This window comes from Vigna umbellata, chromosome 11, assembly GCF_029865625.1.
Source record: "Vigna umbellata cultivar VRB3 chromosome 11, Vumbellata_1.0, whole genome shotgun sequence".
In the NCBI taxonomy this organism is placed as follows: Eukaryota; Viridiplantae; Streptophyta; class Magnoliopsida; order Fabales; family Fabaceae; genus Vigna; species Vigna umbellata.
Genome location: NC_142175.1, coordinates 12,246,783 through 12,269,946, shown reverse-complemented (window position 1 = coordinate 12,269,946; position 23,164 = coordinate 12,246,783). Strand labels below are relative to the sequence as shown.

General features: G+C 32.5%; 1 protein-coding gene across 1 annotated transcript in view; it reads left to right on the top strand.

The window, feature by feature from the left end:
- Window positions 1-23,164, top strand: part of LOC148190992 (uncharacterized) — a 37,537-nt gene that overhangs the window by 9,499 nt on the left and 4,874 nt on the right. The window contains exon 2 of the mRNA XM_088101240.1: window positions 570-1,030. Coding sequence (XP_087957366.1) covers window positions 570-1,030 — 461 coding nt within the window. The remainder of the gene's footprint in view (window positions 1-569; window positions 1,031-23,164) is intronic.

The following is a 23,164-nucleotide window of genomic DNA, read 5'->3' as shown; positions in this document are numbered from 1 at the left end:
GAACTAGGAGCAAGAAAACAACAGAACCTCTTCTTGAAGGTCTAGACGAGAGTAGACGGAGGAGAAGAATCCGAACATCTAGAGAACTTTTCCCTCCTCCGGAAACTCTGCTACAATCATCACCACAAGGTTCTGTTCATAGCACAGAAAATATGGAGAACAACAACGTCAGAAGAACTCTTGCTGATTACACCAATATAGCTGGACCTCAACACTTTAACAGTATAGCTAGACCTAGAGTCAATGCAGCTAATATGGAGGTCAAACCAGCACTGATCCAACTGGTGAAAAGCAACCAATTCAATGGGTTATCTCATGAAAGCCCATATGAGCACCTCACTACATTCAATGAGATTTGCAATACAGTGAAGATTAATGGGGTGCCATATGAAGCGATCAAACTTAGCTTGTTTCCTTTCTCATTGGGAGGCAATGCTAAACTTTGGTTGAATTCTTTCCAGAAGGAAGTTTCACAGAGTGGGAAGCAGTGGTAACAAAGTTTTTAAACAAATAATTTCCACAATCAAAGGTGACAAAAGGCAAGCAAGAGATTTCTTCATTTAGGCAAGGCATGGAAGAATCACTGGGGCATGCATGGGATAGATACAAAAGCTTGCTAAGAAAAACACCCACGCATGGTTTTGAAGAACAGGAAGTAGTCTTAACTTTCCTTGGAGGGCTTGGTTCACAAACCAAGATGATGTTGGATGCCTCAGCAGGAGGCAATATTAAATGGAAAACTCCAGAGGAAGCAACAGAGATTATAGAAAACATGGCTACTAGTAATAATGAGCTGCACAGTGAGAGAGGAGCTCCTATGCAAAAAGGAGTTCCCCAATTACAAACACAGGATGCCTTGCTAGCTGAAAACAAAATTCCAACTCAACAGCTGGAGACTCTGACTAAAACTCTTGCACAATTACCCAAAGAGTTGAGAATTGCTGCACAGGTACAAACCCAGTTGTGCGAATTATGTGGAGGCGACCATATCAATGGTCAATGTGCCTTTCCAGTAGAAGCCGTAGAGGATGTAAACTACATGACCAATCAATATCGTCAAGGGAACTACAATCAAGGGTGGAAACCACACCCAAGCATTGGTCAAGGGCAAACTAGGCAAGCTGGTCAATATAATAAGCAGCAGCAGCAACCCACCTTATGGCAACAGTTATCTATGCTTAATGAAAGGTCCATGAGGATGGAGGAAACTCTCAACAATTTCATACAGAAGACTGAGTCTACACAGAAGAGCACTGAAGCTGCTATTAAAAATTTGGAGACTCAGATGGGGTAGATCACCAAACAGGTGGAAGAAAGGCCAAATAGAAATTTTGGGGCTAATACTGAGGTTAACCCCAGAGAAGAGTGCAAAGTGGTAGAGAGTGTTGATGATGAGATAGTTGAGTTAGATATAGAAGAGAGAAGAGAAATAGAGAGCAAAAGCACTTTTCCTTTTCCAATCCATCAAGGGAAACAACTGGACTTCACAGAATTATTCAAAATGGTGGATAATGAAGCACCTTGGGAACAGATTCTGCAACAAATCACAGTTTACACGAAATCTGATGAAAACATCTCTACAAAGAAAAGACGTAGAGATGATGAGGCAAAGGAGTGTATAACTGTTAAAAAAGAGTCATTCCCTCCTAAAGCAACAGACCCAGGCAGTTTTTCTATCCCTTGTACCATAGGGAAGAAAAGGGTGAAGAAAGCTCTCCTTGATTTAGGTTCAAGTGTTAACTTGATACCTTACTCTTTACTGGAGCAAATCGGCAATGTTAATGTGAAACCTGTAAAGGTTAATCTAGTAATGGTCGGTGGATCTTCAAAGGAGCCATGTGGGATTGCAGAGGACATTATAGTTTGTGTTGGCAAACTTCAGTTCTTGGCAGACTTTGTGGTGATGAAGATGGAGACAGAGAAGATACGTATCATACTTGGAAGACCGTTTATGAAAACGGCCAGAGCTATCATTGATGTAAATGAAGGTATAGTGGTGCTCCAGGACAGGGAGGAGAGAGTGGTTGTAGACGTCTTTCAAGATGAGACGCAAACACAGGAGGAAGAAGCTAGTTATAAAGCTGCATTTCAAGATGCACCCATGACTAGCCGTAAAGATGAAAATCTCAAGGTTGCAGGTAACCATTGTTTGTTGTTTCAGGTACATGATGGACAAATTTATGATCACCAAAATATGATGTCACAAACTTGTTGAACAATCGGCAAGTATGACTGAATCGTTTCAAGTAATAAACTCGGTAAGACCAAGTATCGTTCTCCCAAAGGACTTACGGCCTAGTTTAGTTATGTGATTTGTTGATTAGCTAAGACTTAAGAACGAAATATTTGGAGTTTAATATGCAAGACAGAAAATAAACATGTATGCATGAGTTTTGATCAATGGCAAAAGCAAAAGACAAGCACTTTCAATGAAATATATATATGAATATGTTGTTGGGGGTCAATTTCATCTTATCCACTCTCATATATTTTAGGAATTCAACATTCAAATCATCATTGTTAATGCCACTCTCTAAAGTACCTTTCAAGAAGGCTTCTCCCTAATTACGAGTTCATACAATTCCTAGCATTCCTAATAATTAGTTCATCAAGTGCAGGAGCTTAACGACAACCAATATAATATTGGGAGAGATTCCCCGGATCTAGACTTCCCCGTACGTTCCCGTATCGACAAAATCAATAATCATGCATTGAATGAGTTAAACAAAGCAAGCATTAAGCAAAGAGGAAAAACCCTAACTAATGATGAAAGAAAGCATAAATCTTAGATTAAGATGCAAGCACAAATTCCATATATGAGAGCTTCAAAAGATTACATTGATTCCCCAACAAACATACAAGGTTTAGTTCACCATATTCATGGTGAACCTAGATGAACAATAATGAAAGAATGAAGGATAAAACCCTAGAAAGGTGAAGAGGTAGCCTGAGCATCCAAGATCCTCCTTCAAAGGGGTGGAAGAGAGAGTGTTTGCTTCGTTTCTGCCAAAGATACCTAACCCTAGGAAACCCTAAAGCTTATATATTATTCGTAAATTACAGAAAATTAGGTCCAAGCCCATAAAAGTGCCGCTCAGCGGTAAGTGCGTGAGTCGTTTCTTCCCCTCAGCGGCCATTTTGCCCCTCCAGCAGATCTCCCGTAAGCTCCTGATTGCCGCTCAGCGGTAAACTGCCGCTGAGCGGTGACTTCGGCTTCTCCTTTTGCACTTTTTGATGTCTTTTCTGATTTCATCTCTCTCCTTCTTCACTTCTTTCACCAAATTCACCTTAAAACCTGCACAAAAACGCTGAAATCAAGCATAAACCTTTCCAGCTCTCTTATTTCTGAAAATATGAAGAAAAGCATGATTTCAAGCTAGTTTCTAAGTATAAAGGTTGCTTTTAGTATCAATTTTAAGCATGAAAATAACAGTTTTTCAACTGTTATCGGTACACAAGGAAGAAAAGATTGGAAGAGGAGGAGAAATTCCTGGTGATTGGGAGAAAAGAAGACCCCAACTTGGTGCACCTGTAAGAATCAAGAACAAGTTGTGGGTTGTGAAGGGCTTTAAAGAGAAGGAGATGATAGAGATAGAATCTCCACGTCTTAGAAGAATCAAAACAGTTCACAGGAAACAGCTGAGGAGTTGGTGGGATAACAACATCAACTATGAAGAAAGAACTTGAGCTTTACTGGGTCAAGCTAATGACGTTAAAAGAGCGCTTGCTGGGAGGCAACCCAGTTGATTTTAGAACTTCTAAATTTTACTTTGGTTTGTAATTTTTAAATCTGTTGAACATTATTGTGTAAATATTTTGCGGAACATAGCATCTACTGAAGGATGCTAGTTGGATGTAGCATCTACTGAAGGATGCTAAATTGTAGCACCTACTGATGGGTGTTGGTGAGAAAATTTTGCACCTACTGATGGATGCTGGTAAGTTTGTAACATCTACTGAAGGGTGTTGGTGGATTTTGGGTCAGGCTCGTGACGTTAAACAAGCGCTACTTGGGAGGCAACCCAGTTGATTGAATATTTCTGTTTGTTTCGTTTTAGTTGCATAATAGGGTTTGCATAAGTAATCTGAACATTGAATTGCAGGGAACCAGTGAGGGGTATGTCTAGGAGGCACGTAGGTTAAGAAAAGAAGGAGAAGAGCACTTCACGAAAGTGTCGCTGAGCGGCAACTTACCGCTGAGCGGTACTCTCGCAGAATGGGCTTTAGTTCCCCTCAACGGAACCCGAGCCCATTAGGGTATTTTTATACCCCAAGCTGCGCTTTAGGTTTTCTTTCCAGGCTCTTCTCTGCACAAACACTCCCACATACCTTTTCCAAGGTTTTCCACATCTTTTCATTCTTTCCTCTTGAAAATTTCTCTTCCACTCACTTGCTCACTAGTGTTCCATTCAAGTTTGGGGTTGGAAGAGAGTATCTTAGATTGGAAACATTCTCATTGCATCTAGTATCTCCACCCAAGTAAGTAAAATGCATTTTGTTCATTCTAGGGTTTTTGATTTTGAATGTGATTGTCAAAGCTGATTATTTAGGGGTTTTGATTTCTATGCATGATTTGATGATATATTTGATGTTTGAACCGATTAAACTGCATGATTATGAACTGGAAAACTGAAAATTGCATTTGGGTGGAGTTAGGACAGCTTTAAGAGAGATTTTTCAAAACTCTGCAGAGTTACCGCTCAAGGGTAAACTGTCGTTGAGCGGCACTCTGCCAGACCTGAGTTTTCTTGAATTTTTGCGTTTTGGACTATGGCACTGGTGGCGCTAAGGGGAAATTCTGGCCCTCAACGGTGGTTTAGCTTCTAAAGGAGTTGTGTTCTGTGTTTTACTAATGATTAACATCATGTTCTGTGGTTTTGTATTTGTGTTTGAATGCAGGAATGGCATCCTCTTCAGGAAAGAGATTGAAAACAATGGCAACCAAGAGAAAGGAAAAGGAACCAGAGCAACCCCACTCTAGCAGGTTCCTCTCTAGGAAACATGAGAAGCACTTTAGGGTGGTTCAGGACAGGAGACTTCTGATGGAAAGAAAAGTTGGAATGATACCTAACTTTGCTCCTCAATTTGGAGAGCAAGTGTTAGGGAATGACTGGGGAAAGCTAGCCACCTATCCTGCACCTGCCAACACAGCTGTGGTAAAGGAATTCTACACCAATGCAAAGAAGATTGGTGATTATCCAGCTGAAAATTATTTGGGCTATGTTAGAGGCCATGCTATCAGGTATGATCCTGATTCTATCAATAACTTCCTGGACACTGTGTGGGCTAGTGAGCAGTGCCAGTTTGCTCTTTGCATGGAGGAAGGTGCTGATTATGAAGATGTGGAGAGAGTACTATGCATACCTGGAGGACACTTCCAAAGGAATCGATCTGGCTCAGTGGTTAATATTAGGAGGACGGATTTGACTCGTCTTGCAAAGTATTGGATGGCGTTTTCTCATGCCAACATTCAGCCATGTTCACATGTGTCAGATATTACTCTCAGCAGGGCACTATTCATCTACTGTGCTATCAGAAGCTTAAATGTTAATATTGGGCAGGTGATAGCTGATGAGATTAGTGTGTGCACCAATACCTCAAACAACAAAGCACCACTAGGACATCCCTCCTTGATCACTCACCTTTGCAAGATAGCTGGGGTGGACACTTCTGCTCCACCATTTGAGAGGCCAAGAAAAGTTATTGATGAGGCTTATTACAGACAGTACTGTGGAGGTGAGGAAGCAGCTCAGCCAGTTCCACCACGCCATGCTCGTAGAGAGAGAGGGCCAGCACAGAGCCAGACATCTGCTGAGACACATGAAGCAGAACCATTCCAGATGAGGGACATGTATATGTCTCTTATAGGTGCTCAGTTGCAGTCCATTCACAAAGGGCAGGTGGCCACTGCTGAGATGATTGTGGGGATGTATGATACACCTCCAGCTCACAGGTGGACTATGGATGAATTCCATAATGTGGTAGCTTGGCCAGAGGAACCAGTGCATGGAGGAGGAGCTGAAGCAGTTGAAGCTTCAGTTAGAGAGATGGAAGAAGATGAAGCTGATGATGATGATGCATTTGAAGATGATGAAGATGAGGAGGAGGAGGAAGATACAGAGGACAGCTCAGACTGATGAGGAGCTGAGATAGCATTTACTGAGGAATGCTATCATATGCTTATGCTTTTGTTGGTTTAAGTTTTCTGAACTTATTTGTTTTTTTTTTGTTTTTAGATTAGGGTTTGATGTACTCTATTGGACACCTAGTTTGTTATGATGGTTTGCTATTAACTGTGATTGTTTGATAAGTAATGCTTGATGATGCTTATTGATTGATTGATGTTGAGATGATGTGCACATTAAATGCTTATACAGGTGATTCACAAGCTTTGTGAACAAATGCAAGATATTATGATTGTGATTGTGAGATTAAGCAGGATGTGTATGTCAAATGTGAATGAGCTTATATGTGAGGTTTTGAGCTCCAGAGTCTTTACTGTTTGAATGTTATTACTTTGAAAGCATGAATGACTTTGCCCAGGTTTTCTATGATTGAATCAATTGTTTGTTTTGCATCATGTGATCAAGGCCGTTTGTTGGAACCCTTTTTATTGGCCAAATTCATAAAGTTAGCCTACTAAAAGAGAACACTTTGTGTTCTATCCTTTGAACCCTTAGCCTTGAACATAAATTGAAAAATCCTTGATTGAAAATCTTTACCTTGAGTTAAGTAGAAGATCTTGTGTGGTATTGTTAAATGTTTAAGTTTGGGGTTATTGGGAAAAACATGAAAAAGGAAAAGCATTGAGCTAAGAGCTAAAAAGTAAGAATATGCAAAGAAAAAGAAAAGAAAAGAAAAAAAAAAGAAGCAAAGCTCAATGCAAATGCAAAAGGCAAGTTGAGAAAAATAAGAATAATTGTGTTGATTATGATTCTCTTAACTCAAGGATTTTGTGATCCAGAAAAACCAATTTTCTTGTTAGCCCAGTCACATTATAAGCCATTGAAAAGTCCTTGTGATGATGCATGCTTGTGAATGTTTTTTATTATGGTAAAATGAAAGGCAAAGTTGATTCATGTGACATTGTGATAGTAGAGTGAATGAGTGATTACCTCTTATACACTTGTGCGTGAGTGAAACACTTTACCTAGTGAGGATATATTCCATGAACACATGAACATCCATGCGTAATTGATTGATCATTCATGAAAAAATAGCATTTGTTGGAATTTAAATGACTTTGTGAACACTAAAGCATGTGCATATCTTGATTGAAATCTTGGTCATAAGTTTGATTAAAGTTTTTACTTATCTTGAAAAGAAGATTTTTGAATGAGTGAACCATCATATGAATTGGTTGAAGATTGAGTTACATCTTGTTTGCTTGAGGACAAGCAAAGTTCTAAGTTTGGGGTTGTGATAACAGTTGAAAAACTGCTATTTTCATGCTTAAAATTGATACTAAAAGCAACCTTTATACTTAGAAACTAGCTTGAAATCATGCTTTTCTTCATATTTTCAGAAATAAGAGAGCTGGACAGGTTTATGCTTGATTTCAGTGTTTTTGTGCAGGTTTTAAGGTGAATTTAGTGAAAGAAGTGAAGAAAGAGAGAGATGGAATCAGAAAAGACATCAAAAAGTGCAAAAGGAGAAGCCGCAACTGCCGCTCAGCGGCAGTTTACCGCTGAGCGGCACTCAGGAGTTCACGGGAGGACCGCTGAGGGGCAAAATGGCCGTTGAGGGGAAGAAACGACTCACGCACTTACCGCTGAGCGGCACTATTTTTGGGCTTGGGCCTAATTTTCTGTAATTTACGAATAGTATGTAAGCTTTAAGGTTTTCTAGGGTTTGTATCTTTGGCTGGGAGGAAGCACAAACACACTTTTCACCCCTTGGGGGTAGATTGGGAGATGGTGACAGCTCTCCTCTTCTCTTTCTCGGGTTTTTCTATCTCTTCCATTCTTTCATTATTATTCTAGTTTCACCATGAATATGGTGAACTAAACCTTGTATGTTGTTGGGGAATCAATGTAATCTTTTGAAGCTCTCATATATGGAATTTGTGCTTGCATCTGAATCTAAGACTTATGCTTTCTTTCATCATTAGTTAGGGTTTTTCCTCTTTGCTCAAGGCTTGCTTTGTTTAACTCATTCAATGCATGATTGTTGATTTTGTCGATACGGGAACGTTCGGGGAAGTCTAGATCCGGAGAATTTCTCCCAATAGTATATTGGTTGCCTTAAGCTCCTGCGCTAAATAAACTAATTATTAGGAATGCTAGGAATCGTATGAACTCGTAATTAGGGAGAAGCCTTCTTGAAAGGTAATTTAGAGAGTGGCATTAACAATGATGACTTGAATGTTGAATTCCTAAAATATATGAGAGTGGATAAGATGAAATTGACCCCCAACAACATATTCATCAATATATTTCATTGAAAGTGACTGTCTTTTGTTTTAGCCATTGATCAACCTCATGCATACATGTTTATTTTCGTCTTTTGCATAGTAAAATCCAATTATTTCGTTCTTAAGTCTTAGCTATCAACAAATCACATAACTAAACTAGGTCGTGAGTCCTTTGGGAGAACGATACTTGGTCTTACCGAGTTTATTACTTGAAACGATTCGGTCATACTTGCCGATTGTTAAACAAGTTTGTGACATCATATTTTGGTGATCATAAATTTGTGCATCAAGTACCCCTAAGGACTAGGACCTCCTGCCGTTCCCACGCATGACCTACCCTCCTCTACGTGAGGACGAGTACTCACGGAACATCAGGATGAACAGCCAGCTAAGCATTACCACATTCATACTTTACCATTTCAATATTCATCCAAGAGTCGTTCCTCCCTGGAACGCTCGTTCAAAATCCCCAACTTTTCCTTCATCTCATATACTTTTCATCTTTTATAATTCTTCATTTTGGTGTTATCTTTATCACAAATTCTAAGAACATCAATTACCGAACGTTCAGCCCTCTTCAGAACGAGGACGAACGATAGGAACGAGGCCAAGAAATCTTCCATTCCATAGTAGAATAAGACCGAAAGGGTTACTATTAGATTTAGTGAATGAGCCGGGTACAATTATATAATATATGACGACCGTTATTTACATCGTGAATCATTTAAATGAACTGACTCTCGGGAGTTCAAACCAACACTCAAATTATAAATCAAGTATGGAGGCTTTAGGTTGGATCCAACGAATACAGACACGTCAAGACGTTAAAGAACCATATTTGGAATAATTCCAATACAGAAACCTAATGTCAGTCAATGACCGAACACGGTAAAAGAGATTCTACTGAAATTGGACAAACGCTGTTTCATCAAGATTGATAAATTAAAAACGAGTACGAGCGCTTGGTATAAGACCGAGCACTACTCAGTATGAGCATTAGGTGTAAGACTGAGCACTAATAAACTTCTAATAAAAGGCTTGATAGATATATTAAGATATTATTGAAGTGGTGTTTACGAACAACAATAATATACCATTACATATATATATATATATATATATATATATATATATATATATATATATATATATATATATATTTTGAGTTTATCACAGTAGACTCAGGCCCAACTATGCTTGGTCGAACGCTCAATCATAGTATTACCACACAAGGGCGCTCGTCCTACACTAGGATTCTCTCCAAATGAAAGAATCCCATTTTAACTATGTTCACCAGAAAAACCGAACGGTCAATGACCGTTCAGTAACGAACGTACTTTATCATAGTAAAAATTTCATATTCAGATCTCATTTATCTTCAACTCATGTCTTAATACATAATTTCATAACTTTATAAATTCATATTGTAATCAATTTTCATACCATTTATATCATCGTAAATAATCATGTTCCATGTAAACAAGCATATCAGCATTCCCACTTTATATACATTCAACGACTCAGCAACATGCATTCATTATCAACGAACGTACAAACAACATACAATTAAATTAGATAAGCTTCCCTTACCTCTATTGTGAACGAACGTCCTTCAGACTAAAACTCAGTTCGCGGAAATACGATTTCTTCTACCCTCAACGCTCAACCAAACTCTTCAAACTAAAACAAGTTACAGAAAACCAAGATTGGTTCAGACAAGGTGACCGCATGCAACCAGAGCTTGGTTTGCATGTTCATAAGAACGAACAGCTAGGGACGAGAAACTTACCAGTTTCAGAATCCGGAACTGTTCGGCTTAAATCGAAGCTTGGGTCACCGGGAGTGCTCCTACGGTGCCTGAACGGTGATCGGAAAAAGGAAAGGGTGAGTTTTGGTAGAGAGAAGGGAGAGTTGTTTAGAGAGAAGGAGGAGAAATGAAGATCAGAGTTTTGGAGAAAAAGAGTGCATGCAGAGAGAGTGACGCGGATTTCAGAAAAATCAATTTTGTTTCAAACGAACGTCCGCTCTCCTGCTGACACCTGCATTCCACTATCTGATTTTCGGATCCTCGTTTCTTGACACCTGGCTTCCGCGCAGAGGGGTTTTGGGTGCGTTTTTAATGATTCTGACATGAGAGGTTTGGGTGCGTTTTTTCAAGGTCTGACATTATTTCTCTAAAAACTGCATTTTTAAAATCTTTTGACATTTTTCTAAGAGTTCTTTCTCTCTGCTTGTCTCATTGAAGAACTAAGACCTTATGATTGATCCTCGCGATGAGCTCTTCAATTTGGATCAATTAGTTTCTTCATTTGTGTAAGTTGAGTTTTAATCATTTTTCTTAGTTTTTTTTATTATCCATTGCATGTGAGCCTTCTTTCATTTACACTCATCTGTTTAGTCATATATAAGTCTCTGCTTATTAGTGATCATAATTGTGTGTATTGATCTTGTTTGTGTTATTTCTAGGTGTAGATAAGACATCTTGTGAGATTGAAAGGGGTTTGGATTTCTTTTGTGCAAGTTCATTTGTCATTCATGTAAGGGAAGCTAATTGTACTTGCTTTTAAGTTATAGATATCATGAAATTTTTTTTTGTATGATGGAGTGGTATGAAGATGTTTGATCTGCTGAATTTGGTTTGTGTTGGATGTTTATTATATTGTTTATCTTGATTGAATTTGTATTGATTGAGGAACTTAGGATCTAATCATTTGAGCCAATTGGTATGTGCCTTGACATACTAATTTAATCATTTGAATAAGTTCCTTTTTCCCTAAAACACAACTTTTTTTGTTGATGTTTGATACAGCGATGAGCGATGGTAGGTTAGCGTTGAGTGCCAATTTATTGTACAAGTTTGGGAGCATTTTAGCTCCAAATCGTTGAGCACATTTTTGTATCGTTGAGCATAGTAAAATGTGAATTTTTTAGCACTAAGTAGTAGTAGGATATCGTTGAGTTTCATCTTTCACTACAAGTGTGGAGCACTTTTGTTCTTAAATTCTAAGCAACATGAGGGTGTTACTGAGGGAGAATTTTTTGTGAGAAGAATGGCATTGAGCACCACCTTTTGTGAAAGGTTTGACACTGAACGCTAAGACTTCCGTTGAGCATCACCTTATACGAAAAGCCTAGTGTTGGGCGTCACTTTTGAGAGCTAGTGTTCATGTTTGAAATATCTTATTCCATGTCTGTTTGAGATAGAATATAATGTACTTTATGTATGTTTAAGAGTATCATGGTATTTAATCATGTATGATATTATAATGGGGTTGAGTATTGTAAATGTATTTGGTGTAATTCCATGGATCTCTATGGTGGTGTTTCATTAGTGTATGCATTGACATGAGAGTCGAGACGTTGGATGTTATCTTGTTGCTCTAATAATCATTCAAGCTTAGGTGAAGTAGAATTGGGTATGTGGTGAGAGGTGTAAGAGACCCTAGTCTAAGGGTTTTACCTTGACAAAAAATGTTAACGAATTAACCTTGTATATCAAACTCATTAGCAATGACTCTACAAAGTGATAGAAGTCATCACAAGTGCAAGATCTCCGAGATTTCACATCAATGCTTTATTTGGATAATTAAGTCTAGTATGAGTCGTTGTATGTGATATCATTTTTTTTATGAATGAGTGATGTATGATAATATTTCTATGTTCGTAGCTTACCCTGTTGTTTCTTAGGTGTTTTCTTGTGTCTATATTATTTTTTTTTGCGATGATCAATTTAATGGTGTGAGCAGATGAGTGAGTGATATGTATTGTAGCATCTTCGATAGAAGACAATGATGTGATGAAGTTTTCTTATTAGTCTTCTAATTGTTATTTTTATCGGTAGATATATTTATTATTATAGTTTTTTAAAATAATTGTACTATTATTATATCTATATGATTATTGTCAGAACCATTAAAAATCCACTCAAGGTTCGTTTTAGTGGATTTCACGTGTCAAGAAGGGGGCTCGACACTTAGATGGTGGAAGGCAGGTGTGAGCAGCTGAGTGGCCGTTCGGTTTTGACGTTGGAAGAAAAACTCTAAGTTTCAACATTTCATGCCACTCTCTGCATGCACCCTTCTTCCCCAGATTTCTGAAAATTCCATTCTCTCCTCCTTCTCTCTAAAAAGCTCTTACTTTTCTCTAAGAAATTCTCACCTTTGATTCCTTCGATCACCATTCAGGCACCGTTTCTACTCCTCCGGTGTCAAGAGCTTCAGTTTGAGCCGATCGGTTTTGGACATGCAAACCAAGTTCTGGTTTCATGTGTTGATTACTCTTCTAAAATGAGTAGTTCTTATATTGTTTTGGTTTTACTTGATTTAGTTTTGGAGAATTGTTGAGCATTGAGGGTAGAAGGACTTGTAGTAGTGAGAACCGTATTTTGTCTCTGTGAACGTTCGGTCACGCTCAAAGGTAAGGGAAGCTTATATAATTTAATTGTATGTTTGCTTGTATTGCATGTACGTTCGATGAGTTGCTGAATTAATATGAAATATGATTGTTGTTATGTTTTGAATGTATGAAATTATGAAGATAGATGTTGAGAAATGAATCGAGATAAATAATTCTAAGTATAAAATTCCCTATGATAATGTATGTTCGTTACTGAATGGTCTTTGACCGTTCGGTTTTCTCGGGGACTCGTTTAAAACTGAACTCTGTCATTTGGAGGGAATTTCGTTGAGGACCGAGCGTCTTCTTCTGGTAAAATTGGTGTATAGGCGTTCAACCAAGGATATTCTTTCCTTGGCATTCTGATATAAATTCTAGTTTATCTATATGTATCAGTATGTCCGTTCGTTCTTGAACATTTAATTGATATCGTATATTTATCAAGTCTTTATTTTATGCATTAAATAGTGTTCGGTCTTATACCAAGTGCTCGTATTAAGTAGTTCTCGGTCTTACACCAAGTACTTGTACTAAATAAGTGCTAGGTCTTACACCAAGCATTCTTTTTACTTTCCGTAATCTATATTGATAATAAGAGTGTTCGTCCAAACTCCATAGAATCCAACCTCTACCGTGCTCAGTTTTAGACTGGCATTCGGTTTTCTTGATGATAAACTCATAAATAAGCTAAGTATTTATAGCGTTTGGTTTCTTCATATGATTCTTTTAAGTACTATCCTTTGAATGTCTTGTAGTGTCGGTCTCCATTGGTTTCAGCCTAGAGTCTTAGTACTCGGCCTAGGCTTTTTGGTGTTCGATTTGAACTCTCAAGAGTTAGTTCATTAAATTTGCTCACTTTGTAAATAACATTCGTTTCTATTCGTTCTTGTGAAATATTATTGTACTCGGTTTCTTTCTCAACCACGATAGTAACCATCTCGGTCTTAATCTGTTTTAGGACTAGAGACCTCTTGGTCTCGTTCCAAGTGTTCGATCTCGTTCGGGGTTGAAGGTGTACGTTCGGTATTTGTCATCCTAATGGATTTTTGTTCGAATTGATTGGATTTGAAGTTTGAAAATGAAAGATGATGGAATATGGTATAGATGAAATGAGTATGATTATGGACGAGTATTCCGGGGAGGAATATCTCATGAATGGATATTGGATTTTTGTAAACTATGAATGTGGGCATGCTAAGCTGGCGGTTCATCCTGATGTTCCGTGATTACTCGTCTCACGTAGAGAAGGGTAAGTCATGTGTGGGAACGGCAAGAGGTCCTAGTCCTTATGGTTAATTTGGACAGATAGGACTAACCTCGGGTGGCAACTATTGAGGGTATCCTAGTTACTACATCACCCGGGTGCACGAACGTTGTAGCTACACAGAATTCATACAGTCCGGACAGTCAGAGTCTAGTATTAGGCTTTGCATGGAGTTAATGAGTTATCTTGTTTATTTGAATTGTGTGAAATATATGCTGATACATGAATTGAATTACATAAGCTTACTCTATGTTTCCTGTCTTGTCTGTTTTGTACGTTCGATTATCCTTCTGTTGCAATGATGATCCATGTGGATGTGAGCAGAAGGAGACGACCTGCTGGAAGAAGCGCTGGAAGAAGAGAATTTAGTTGAAGTAGAAGTTAAGACCGAACAGTAGAACCGTTCGGTCAGTTTATTAGTTTAGTTATAAGATGATCGTTTGATCATCTTTTCCTTTTCTTTTGTATGATCGTCCGATATAGCCTTTTGTAAATCGTTCAGTCGGGACTGCTTATGTTGTACAATTTTAATTTTCTTGTCATTCTGAAAGGTCGTTCGGCCACAAGCTTACTTTCTCTTTTAATGTAAGACTGATCTATAACATTATTCAATGTGATTATTCTATCATATAGTTTTAGACTGTATTTTTGGGATGTTACAATTATACTTATTTTATATTATTTTATTTTATCTGTTATTAACGGCTAAAATTAAAATTTTAGTGTAAAATAGAAAATATTTTATTTTAGTTCTGAATTAACAACTTATATTGATACATTTAATAGTTCAACATAATTTAATAAATTACATAACATAATTCTATATATATATATATATATATATATATATATATATATATATATATATATATATATATATATGCAATAATTAAGCATTTTATGAATGATGGACTGGCTACTTATTATTTTCTGCGTTTAGACTTGGGACTGTGTCTGTGTATAGAGTTGTGAAAGAAATCTCACTCCTAATAATAAAAATATGTAGACAACAATTCATCACAGTTAATGCGACAGTTATTGAAATTGAGATGATAGATACATTAATCAGAATGACAGATGAAATAATAATTGAGAAAGTTGATATTTGAGGAATTTAAAAACATATTTTAAGACTAGAATCAGTTCTGAATTAAGAAATTTTGTACCTATATTTATACAGGTCATAAAACAGTATGGTGAAAAGTATTGTTTAAATAAAGTGAAAATAGTAAAATTATGTGCAATTTTAAAAGTGTGTATTTTTTGTTTTTGAAAGAGAGAAAAATTATAAAAGGCTAGTTTCTGAACATTTACATATTTAAATGATTATTTGAATTTAAAAAGAAAAAAAAAAACATAATAGCATTTATATATAAAGAAATTTAATTGTACCTAAAAGCCACACATATTTTAATTTAGAATTGATTATACATTAAAGTTAACTGCATGAGTTGTTGCATTTGGATATGAAGACAGTCTTTTAAATCTATAATATTCATGGACGTATGTAGGATATGATAATAAAATGTCCGGCTCTCATAATTTGCTTGGCATTTGGAACCAAGTTAATTCTATATTTTGAACAAATAATTTTATAAAATATTAATTTCATTTTTGTGAACTCTATTATGCCATTACTTTTATATTTTTTTTATAATTTTTATCTCAATATAAAATTTTTATAAGAACCATATATTTTTATTTAATTGTTAATATAAATATATATTTTTAGAATTGAAAAATGATTTTTATTTCTATAATTCAAAAATATTATAATTTTTTTTATAACATATCAACATATTTTAGTAAAAATCTTACAAAATCTTGATCTTAATTTAATTTTATAATGGACTATAAACCTATAATTTTTTTTTATAAACACTATAATGAGATGGTCTAATACTCCAAATAAATCATTTTTTTCATTTTTACCATTTTCATATATATACATATAAGAACAAATCATGATAATCTCAAGATCCAATCAAAACCACACACCTTTCATATATACGATTTCTTAGGATCAACTTTTTAAGCACTTCCAAAAGAAAATAAATAACTACTCTTTTCACAAACCTTACCAAATGTAACTTAGCTTATTTTATATTTTACAACACCTCCTGGTAAACAACATTTGAAATCGTATTGTAAATGTTTCCTTCAAATTCTTGCACACTTGAAATGACAATATATAGTTTTTCAAAACTTGAGTCGAAATTTAATAGAATTTTGTAAGTATAGTAATTCATTCAATTTAAATTAGGATATCTTTTTCTTTAATATTAAGGATTCTAGTAGTAGAAAACTTAAATTTAATCTGTCATTTAAAACCTAAATTTTCAATGAAACTTTTAATATTTTCAACAAAAATAATAAATTCTGATTATAATCTGCCATGAACAAATTATAATTTCTATATTATTCAAAGTTTTAAATAAATATCACGTTTTTTGTATATCATTAAAATTTTTAGCTAGATTTGATGAAACATTTTCAATATTATTCAATATTTTAATTCAATACCACAATATTTTATTATCATTTTTTAAAATCTTTTAAAATCCTAATCATACAAATATATTCTTATAGTTTTAGAACTTAAATTGCAGTTTTGGGTTTTCTTTAATATCTTGTAACATCTTCAAGTTTAAAAACTTAGATAAAACAATATTTATTCCAAATAATTGAATACTTATATTAGAATTCTCTTGATATTTTTTTGTTAGGAAAGAAAAATTAATGAAGTAATTAAATTAAAACCCTTTTTACAAGAATCAAATTAAAGCCTATAAATTTTAATTTAGTAATTTTGAAAACGTTTTTAAGGTAATAAATATTACTATTTACTTAGTTATTGGTAATTGATCTTGAAAATTAACGAAATGATAATTTCTAGTGACATTTTTAACATAAAAGCAGAATTTTATAAAAATGTGATTAAAAGCATGACTCTAACTTATATGATTGATAGAGTAGAATGAGTGGATTAATGAACTAAATTTACGTGGTCAAGAATTTTTTTTTAAGATATATACTGTTTTTCTTAGTTTTCACTGTATCTAACATTTAACTGTAATTTCAAATTCTTCCCCACAAATTAAAAATAACAATAAATATACCATTTTTTTTAGATAAAGAGTAAAATAATTTATTTGAGAATAAAAAAAAAAACACTTCTTCACAAACCCCAAACATCTATCAATTTGAACCTCTTTTTTTTTTTACAGTTAAAACTGTAGTTACTGTGAGAGAGAATACTTCTCATCATAACAAAATTTAATTTTGTTGTTATGGTAATAAATTTCAAAGACTACTTTCTTTTAATTCCGGAAATAAGATCTCAATAAAAACTCTGAACTATTAATGTTTTTATTATGTTAATGATATAAACTGTACATGTCCACCCTATAACTCAAATGAAATTTCTGGAGTTTTATGTCCACACCATGTGATTACATGCAGAACCTGTAAATATCACCTCTGTCTAAGGACCACATAATTAATAAGGACCTGATATCAGAGTTCTCACAAGATATATAACTGTAATAATAGAATATGTTATTTGGCTAAGAAAAACATATAAGAAAGAAAAATATAAATATAATGAATGCACCATTTATGAGCTTGAATCCTTCAAAATAGAACTGGTCTGTTTTGCTATATTTCTACTTTGAGACATGTCATTTATTGTTGTTAAATTTGAATAGAATCAGAGATAATATCATGCCACTGGAGTTTATCAGATTAATGAACCAATAAATGTTGACAAGAATAAGAAAAGTTAGCATTATAGTATTTTCAAATAAATTTATTGGTTTAATCAATTGAATGGTTAAATATAAAATTGTATTAATTTTAGATATATGATTTAAGATAATCCCACAGAAATTAGTAGGATATCAACATTTTCTTATATGTGATTAATTCTCAATACAAATACGGGTTTAAGGATTTTTTGTTTTTTGTTTTCTTTTTAATTTATTTTCGTCATCCATTAATTTTGGTTGAGCGAAGTTTAGAAGCTAAATTAATTAAAGATATCAAATTTATGAATTTTATAAATTTATTTTTTCTGTTTTCTTTATGCTTTATGGGCATTTTACTTCAAAAAATTATTTTCTACTAAAAAATTTCATAAAAAAAAAATTGAAGAATTCATCACAAAAAATTTATAACGAAATATAAAATTATTACAAAAAAATATCACAAGTTTTTTCATCAAAAATATCATTTCTTCACATTTAATTACTTAAAATATATTTGTTATTGAATAAGTATTTTGTAAAGATTTTTACAAACTCTTCAAATGTTTTTAACCTTTTTCATCCTTTTCATGAGTACTCGTTCTTCTTATATTGAGTAGTATTGAGTAGGGTGTGTGCTACCAGAAAATACTTCAACACTCATTATTAGTTTTTCAGGTCAACAAAAAATAAATACATAACTAATGAAAATGTAATCAATATATCTTAGAGTTGTCAAAATGGGTCACAATCCGCGAGCAAACCCGGCTTATTTCAATCCGGCTCATTTAAACCCGACTCATGTGAGTTGAATCCGTGGTGAGCCGGATTGGCCCACCAACTCACTTACCTAATTTTATTTTATTAAAATTTAATTTTAATTTTATAAAAAAAATGTTTATTATTTTTTTTTGCTTAAAAAAATTATTTAAGTTCCTTATTTTCAAAAATTAATTAAACATGGGAGTGAAATTTGGGATTGAAATTTGTTTAGATTTGAATTATAGAAAGTTTGTAAATTTTTTTATTTAAAAAAGTTGTAATTAAGTGAGCCAGTGAGCCAACATGTTTACCCACCAACTCGTGGTGGGTTGGGCCGGGTTCAAATTTTTCTGACTCACTAATAAATGAGCCGGATTGGGTTGGCTCACTAAGTGACCAACCCGTGGTGGGTCGGGTCCGGTCCGGTTGGGTGACCCTTTTTGACAGCTCTATATCTCCTAAAATGTATTATTTTATAGTTATAATTTATAGGCTTTTTTATTTGGATGGATCTTGGTCCATTAATCCAAATATCTGATGTCTTTTGAATTATTGTAGTTAATTATGAGTCATGGTAATTAAGTGTCATATATGATATCACACTGGCAAAATAGAGATGGATCGAGTACATATCGACTTAGTAGTCTGGTATATATAATCATCCAAAGATGAGAGTCATACTAATACAATATTATTATAAAATCATTTTTGTTTATAAGCATGCTTGTAGTGAAAAGAGAGTTGTTAAATTATATATATATATATATATATATATATATATATATATATATATATATATATATATATATATATATATATAACCATGGAATTTACGTCTAAGGGTAAAAAAGTTCTTATCTGCATGTTGTAGGTTATTTAAGCCAATGTAGTTTAAATGAATAACTAAAATGAAGGAGTTTCTTACTGATGAAAATTTAGAAGAAGCAAATTACTAATAAATTTAAAAAATGGAACACATTATGTAGCAACTAGATGAGGGAGGAGAGTGAATGGAGTTTGAGACTCTTTTTTCAATGAGCTAGGTTTGACTACTTGTGAGATAAGTTTAAACAACACATTAATTTTTATAATGGTTCATTTAATCATTTGACTTACGTTCTCCTTTAACTAATTAGTTTAGAAATTTTACTATACAATACATTATTACAATTTAAAATTAGTAAGAGAAATTTCACAATGTGAAAAGGATTTACAAGGATATCTCGCACTCATATAAAACACTCTTGATAATCATGACTTGGAAATTTTTTATGGTTGATGTGTTCTTCAGCTTCAAATCAATCTCTTTATGTAGCTTTCCTAATAAAGATAGTTGCAACTTGAATTAACTAATTCTTAATTTTGTCTCATCATTGTTGTAAGGTTCAATCATTATCTTCATCTTTATTGAGTTGAATAGTTAGAAAGAAAAGTTTTAATCTAAATCTTTCAAGTGCTTCTACCTCAATCTGTTTTAGGAAACCATTGAAACAAAATTTATAAATATTATAGAAAACTGTGATTAAGCATATAAGATTGTTTATTTCCTTCCCTAACAAATCATATAGTAGTTGACAGAAAACAATTTAAACAAAGATAATATGCTAACTTATTTTTTGTTAGATTTAATCTAGAAAATATTTATGGTTACAACTTAGATTGATTTGTATTAGAAAACTATAACAAGTTGGACAAGGTCTACTGGTCGGTCTATACAAATTGGTTGTTCTTAAGACATAACAAAACTTATAAGGTCTATAATTAAGTTCCTTCAATTGAAAAAAAAAACACAAATTAGAATGTTCAAATACCATAAGCACATAACATTTAGAAATGTTTCTTTTTCATAAACTATTGGATTATCTATTAGTGTTAAACTATCTACTAGAGTTCTTAATAACATTATAATTGAACAAATTTAAATAATCCATTTTATTATTCACCCACCTTTTACGTTAAGGAATATTCATATATGTTATATCGAAATTATATAGCAATAAAAAAAAGCAAAATTTTATAAACCAATTTTATAAAATGGTCTAATTAAGTAAATGTAACTAAGACTTGTGTCAAGATCATAAGGAAAGTTTAATTTGTTAAAGTGACCAATTTAAATTATTTAAAACTTAAGTAAAGTAACCTACTGAAGTTACAGGTTATGGTTTCGTCTAAAAATATGTTTATTATTTTTGTTTCTTTTTATTCTTCTCCTTAAGGAGAAAATCAAGTGGAAACTTAAAGATATTTTACAGAAGAAAGATTAAATATTACTCTACGTTGTTCATTAATTGTTTGTAATATCTAATCCTTAAATTTAAACGAGTGTCTTACCATAATTAAGTATCACCCACTTAAGCATTCAGCTATAACTTCAACACCAATCGTTTAAGCAGGACTCATTAAGTATAGTAGAATAAACATCGCTAAGACTAAGAGTCTAACCACACTTAAGTAGGATTGGGCAAAAATAACTGATATGTATTGTGCTATACTTAACTATACTATATACTTAAAAAAAAATTGATCCACTTTTACTAAAAGTTCAGTATACTATTTTATAGTTTAGTTTTAAAAAACTGAACTTATAACAGTTTCGGTTTAGTTAATTGTGAGAACTATATCTACTATTTTCTCTTCTAGTTCTCGTTCAACTGTTTCGTCTTACCAAAAAAACGTTATTTAATAATAAAATATTAATAAAAGAAAATGTTCACATAAAAAATTAGTAATAAATTTTTTAAGACAATTTTTTTATCACAAATTTTTATATTTTTTTATCAATAAACATGTATTACTTTTTAAATAATATTATTTTAAGTAATAAAAGTAAAATATATTTTTTAAATTTAATTTTATTAAATGATTAAGTAATAGATATTATAAAAGAAAAGAAGACTATATAAAATATATTTTATTCTTTAACATATTATTAAATATGTAAAAATATGTTAAAAAAACTATTAATCATATTAAAATGTGTGTAACCGCACACACTAAAATAGCTATTTATTTTAAAAATCAATTTACTTTAAAATAAATATTAATATTATTATTTTTAAGTGATAGTATCTTACATACTAAAACTAAAATATATTTTTTAACGTTAAATTTTATTAAATGAATATATAATGAAATGTCATAAAAAAATAGTAATATAGCAAAAATAATTAATATTATAGAAATATCAAACGACAAAAAAATTGACAAACGTTTATTAAGAATAACTTTTCTAGTATCATCTTTTATTATATTATAATAATTAATAAATATTAGTTTAATTTTTACATAATAAAATATAAATAATAAATAATTGATTAATAAAACAATTTTATGAGGCAACAAAATAAATATAAATAAAACATTATTTAAAATAAAATAAGTAGATAAAAAGATAAAATAAATTGTATACACATATAAAACAAAAAAATGTAAATAAAAAATTAAAAAAATAATTCATGACAAAATAAATATAAATAAAAAAATAAAAAATAAAATAAAATAAAATAAAATAAATAAATAAATAATAAAATAATTTACGTACACATATAATAATAAAAAAATATAAATAAAATAGAAAATAGTAATATCAAATAATTAAAAAGTTAATTTGCAAGACACTTATGAATAAAATAAAATAAATATTAAAATAAATTTCAATTAAAAAGAACATATATTGTTATACTATTCAGTTTAAAATATAGTATAATTCAGTTTAAAAAGTAGTACAATTCAGTTCAAAATTAGTACAATTCAATTTAAAATTAGTATAGTTAGTTGTTCAGTTTAGTTTATATTGTAGTTTAGTACAATTTAGTATAGTTCAGTTCAGTTTGATAAAACAAAAAACAGTTCAGTTCAGTTTGTCTGAACTATTTTACAGTTCAGTTCAGTTTAGACAAATTAGTTTTTAGTTCAGTACAGATTTTAGTAATACAGTGTAATTCAGTTCTATTTATCCACCTCTGCTTAAGGAACCAAATGCCCAGCACACACTTCACTTTAGGTGGTATAACAAATAAATAGCAATATTTATGCATACAATCTTTACAATTAGTTTTTTCATACAATATTAAATGTGACTTAATATGTTTTTTCATTATTTCATCAATATCATATATGAAAATGTATAAATTTAGAATTTATTTTGTGGTCCACCTTAATATATCTTTTTCATAATTTACTTATAATAAATAGTATATTATTTAATCTTTAAGTTTTTTTAATAATTATGCTTATATTAAATCATTATTTTTAAGATTAAAGAATTACAAAAAATAATTCTAATTTTTTCTTTCGTTTTTATTTTAATTTATGCGGGTCATAAGTCCACATTTATGTGGAACAAACGAAACTTATTAATCATAAATTTTATGTGGTCATCTAACTCCAATCTATTTTTAGTAAGTTAAATACATAACAAATCCAAACGGCACAATCAACTTCTATTATTATTCCTAATTTTATTTTCTATATCAACACAAAAGTGAAATACTTCATGTCTATTTTTTTTTTGGAAGTAATGGACATGAGATTTATACTTTATATATATTTTTTGTATGATTAAAGTTATTGATTTATTAAAATCTT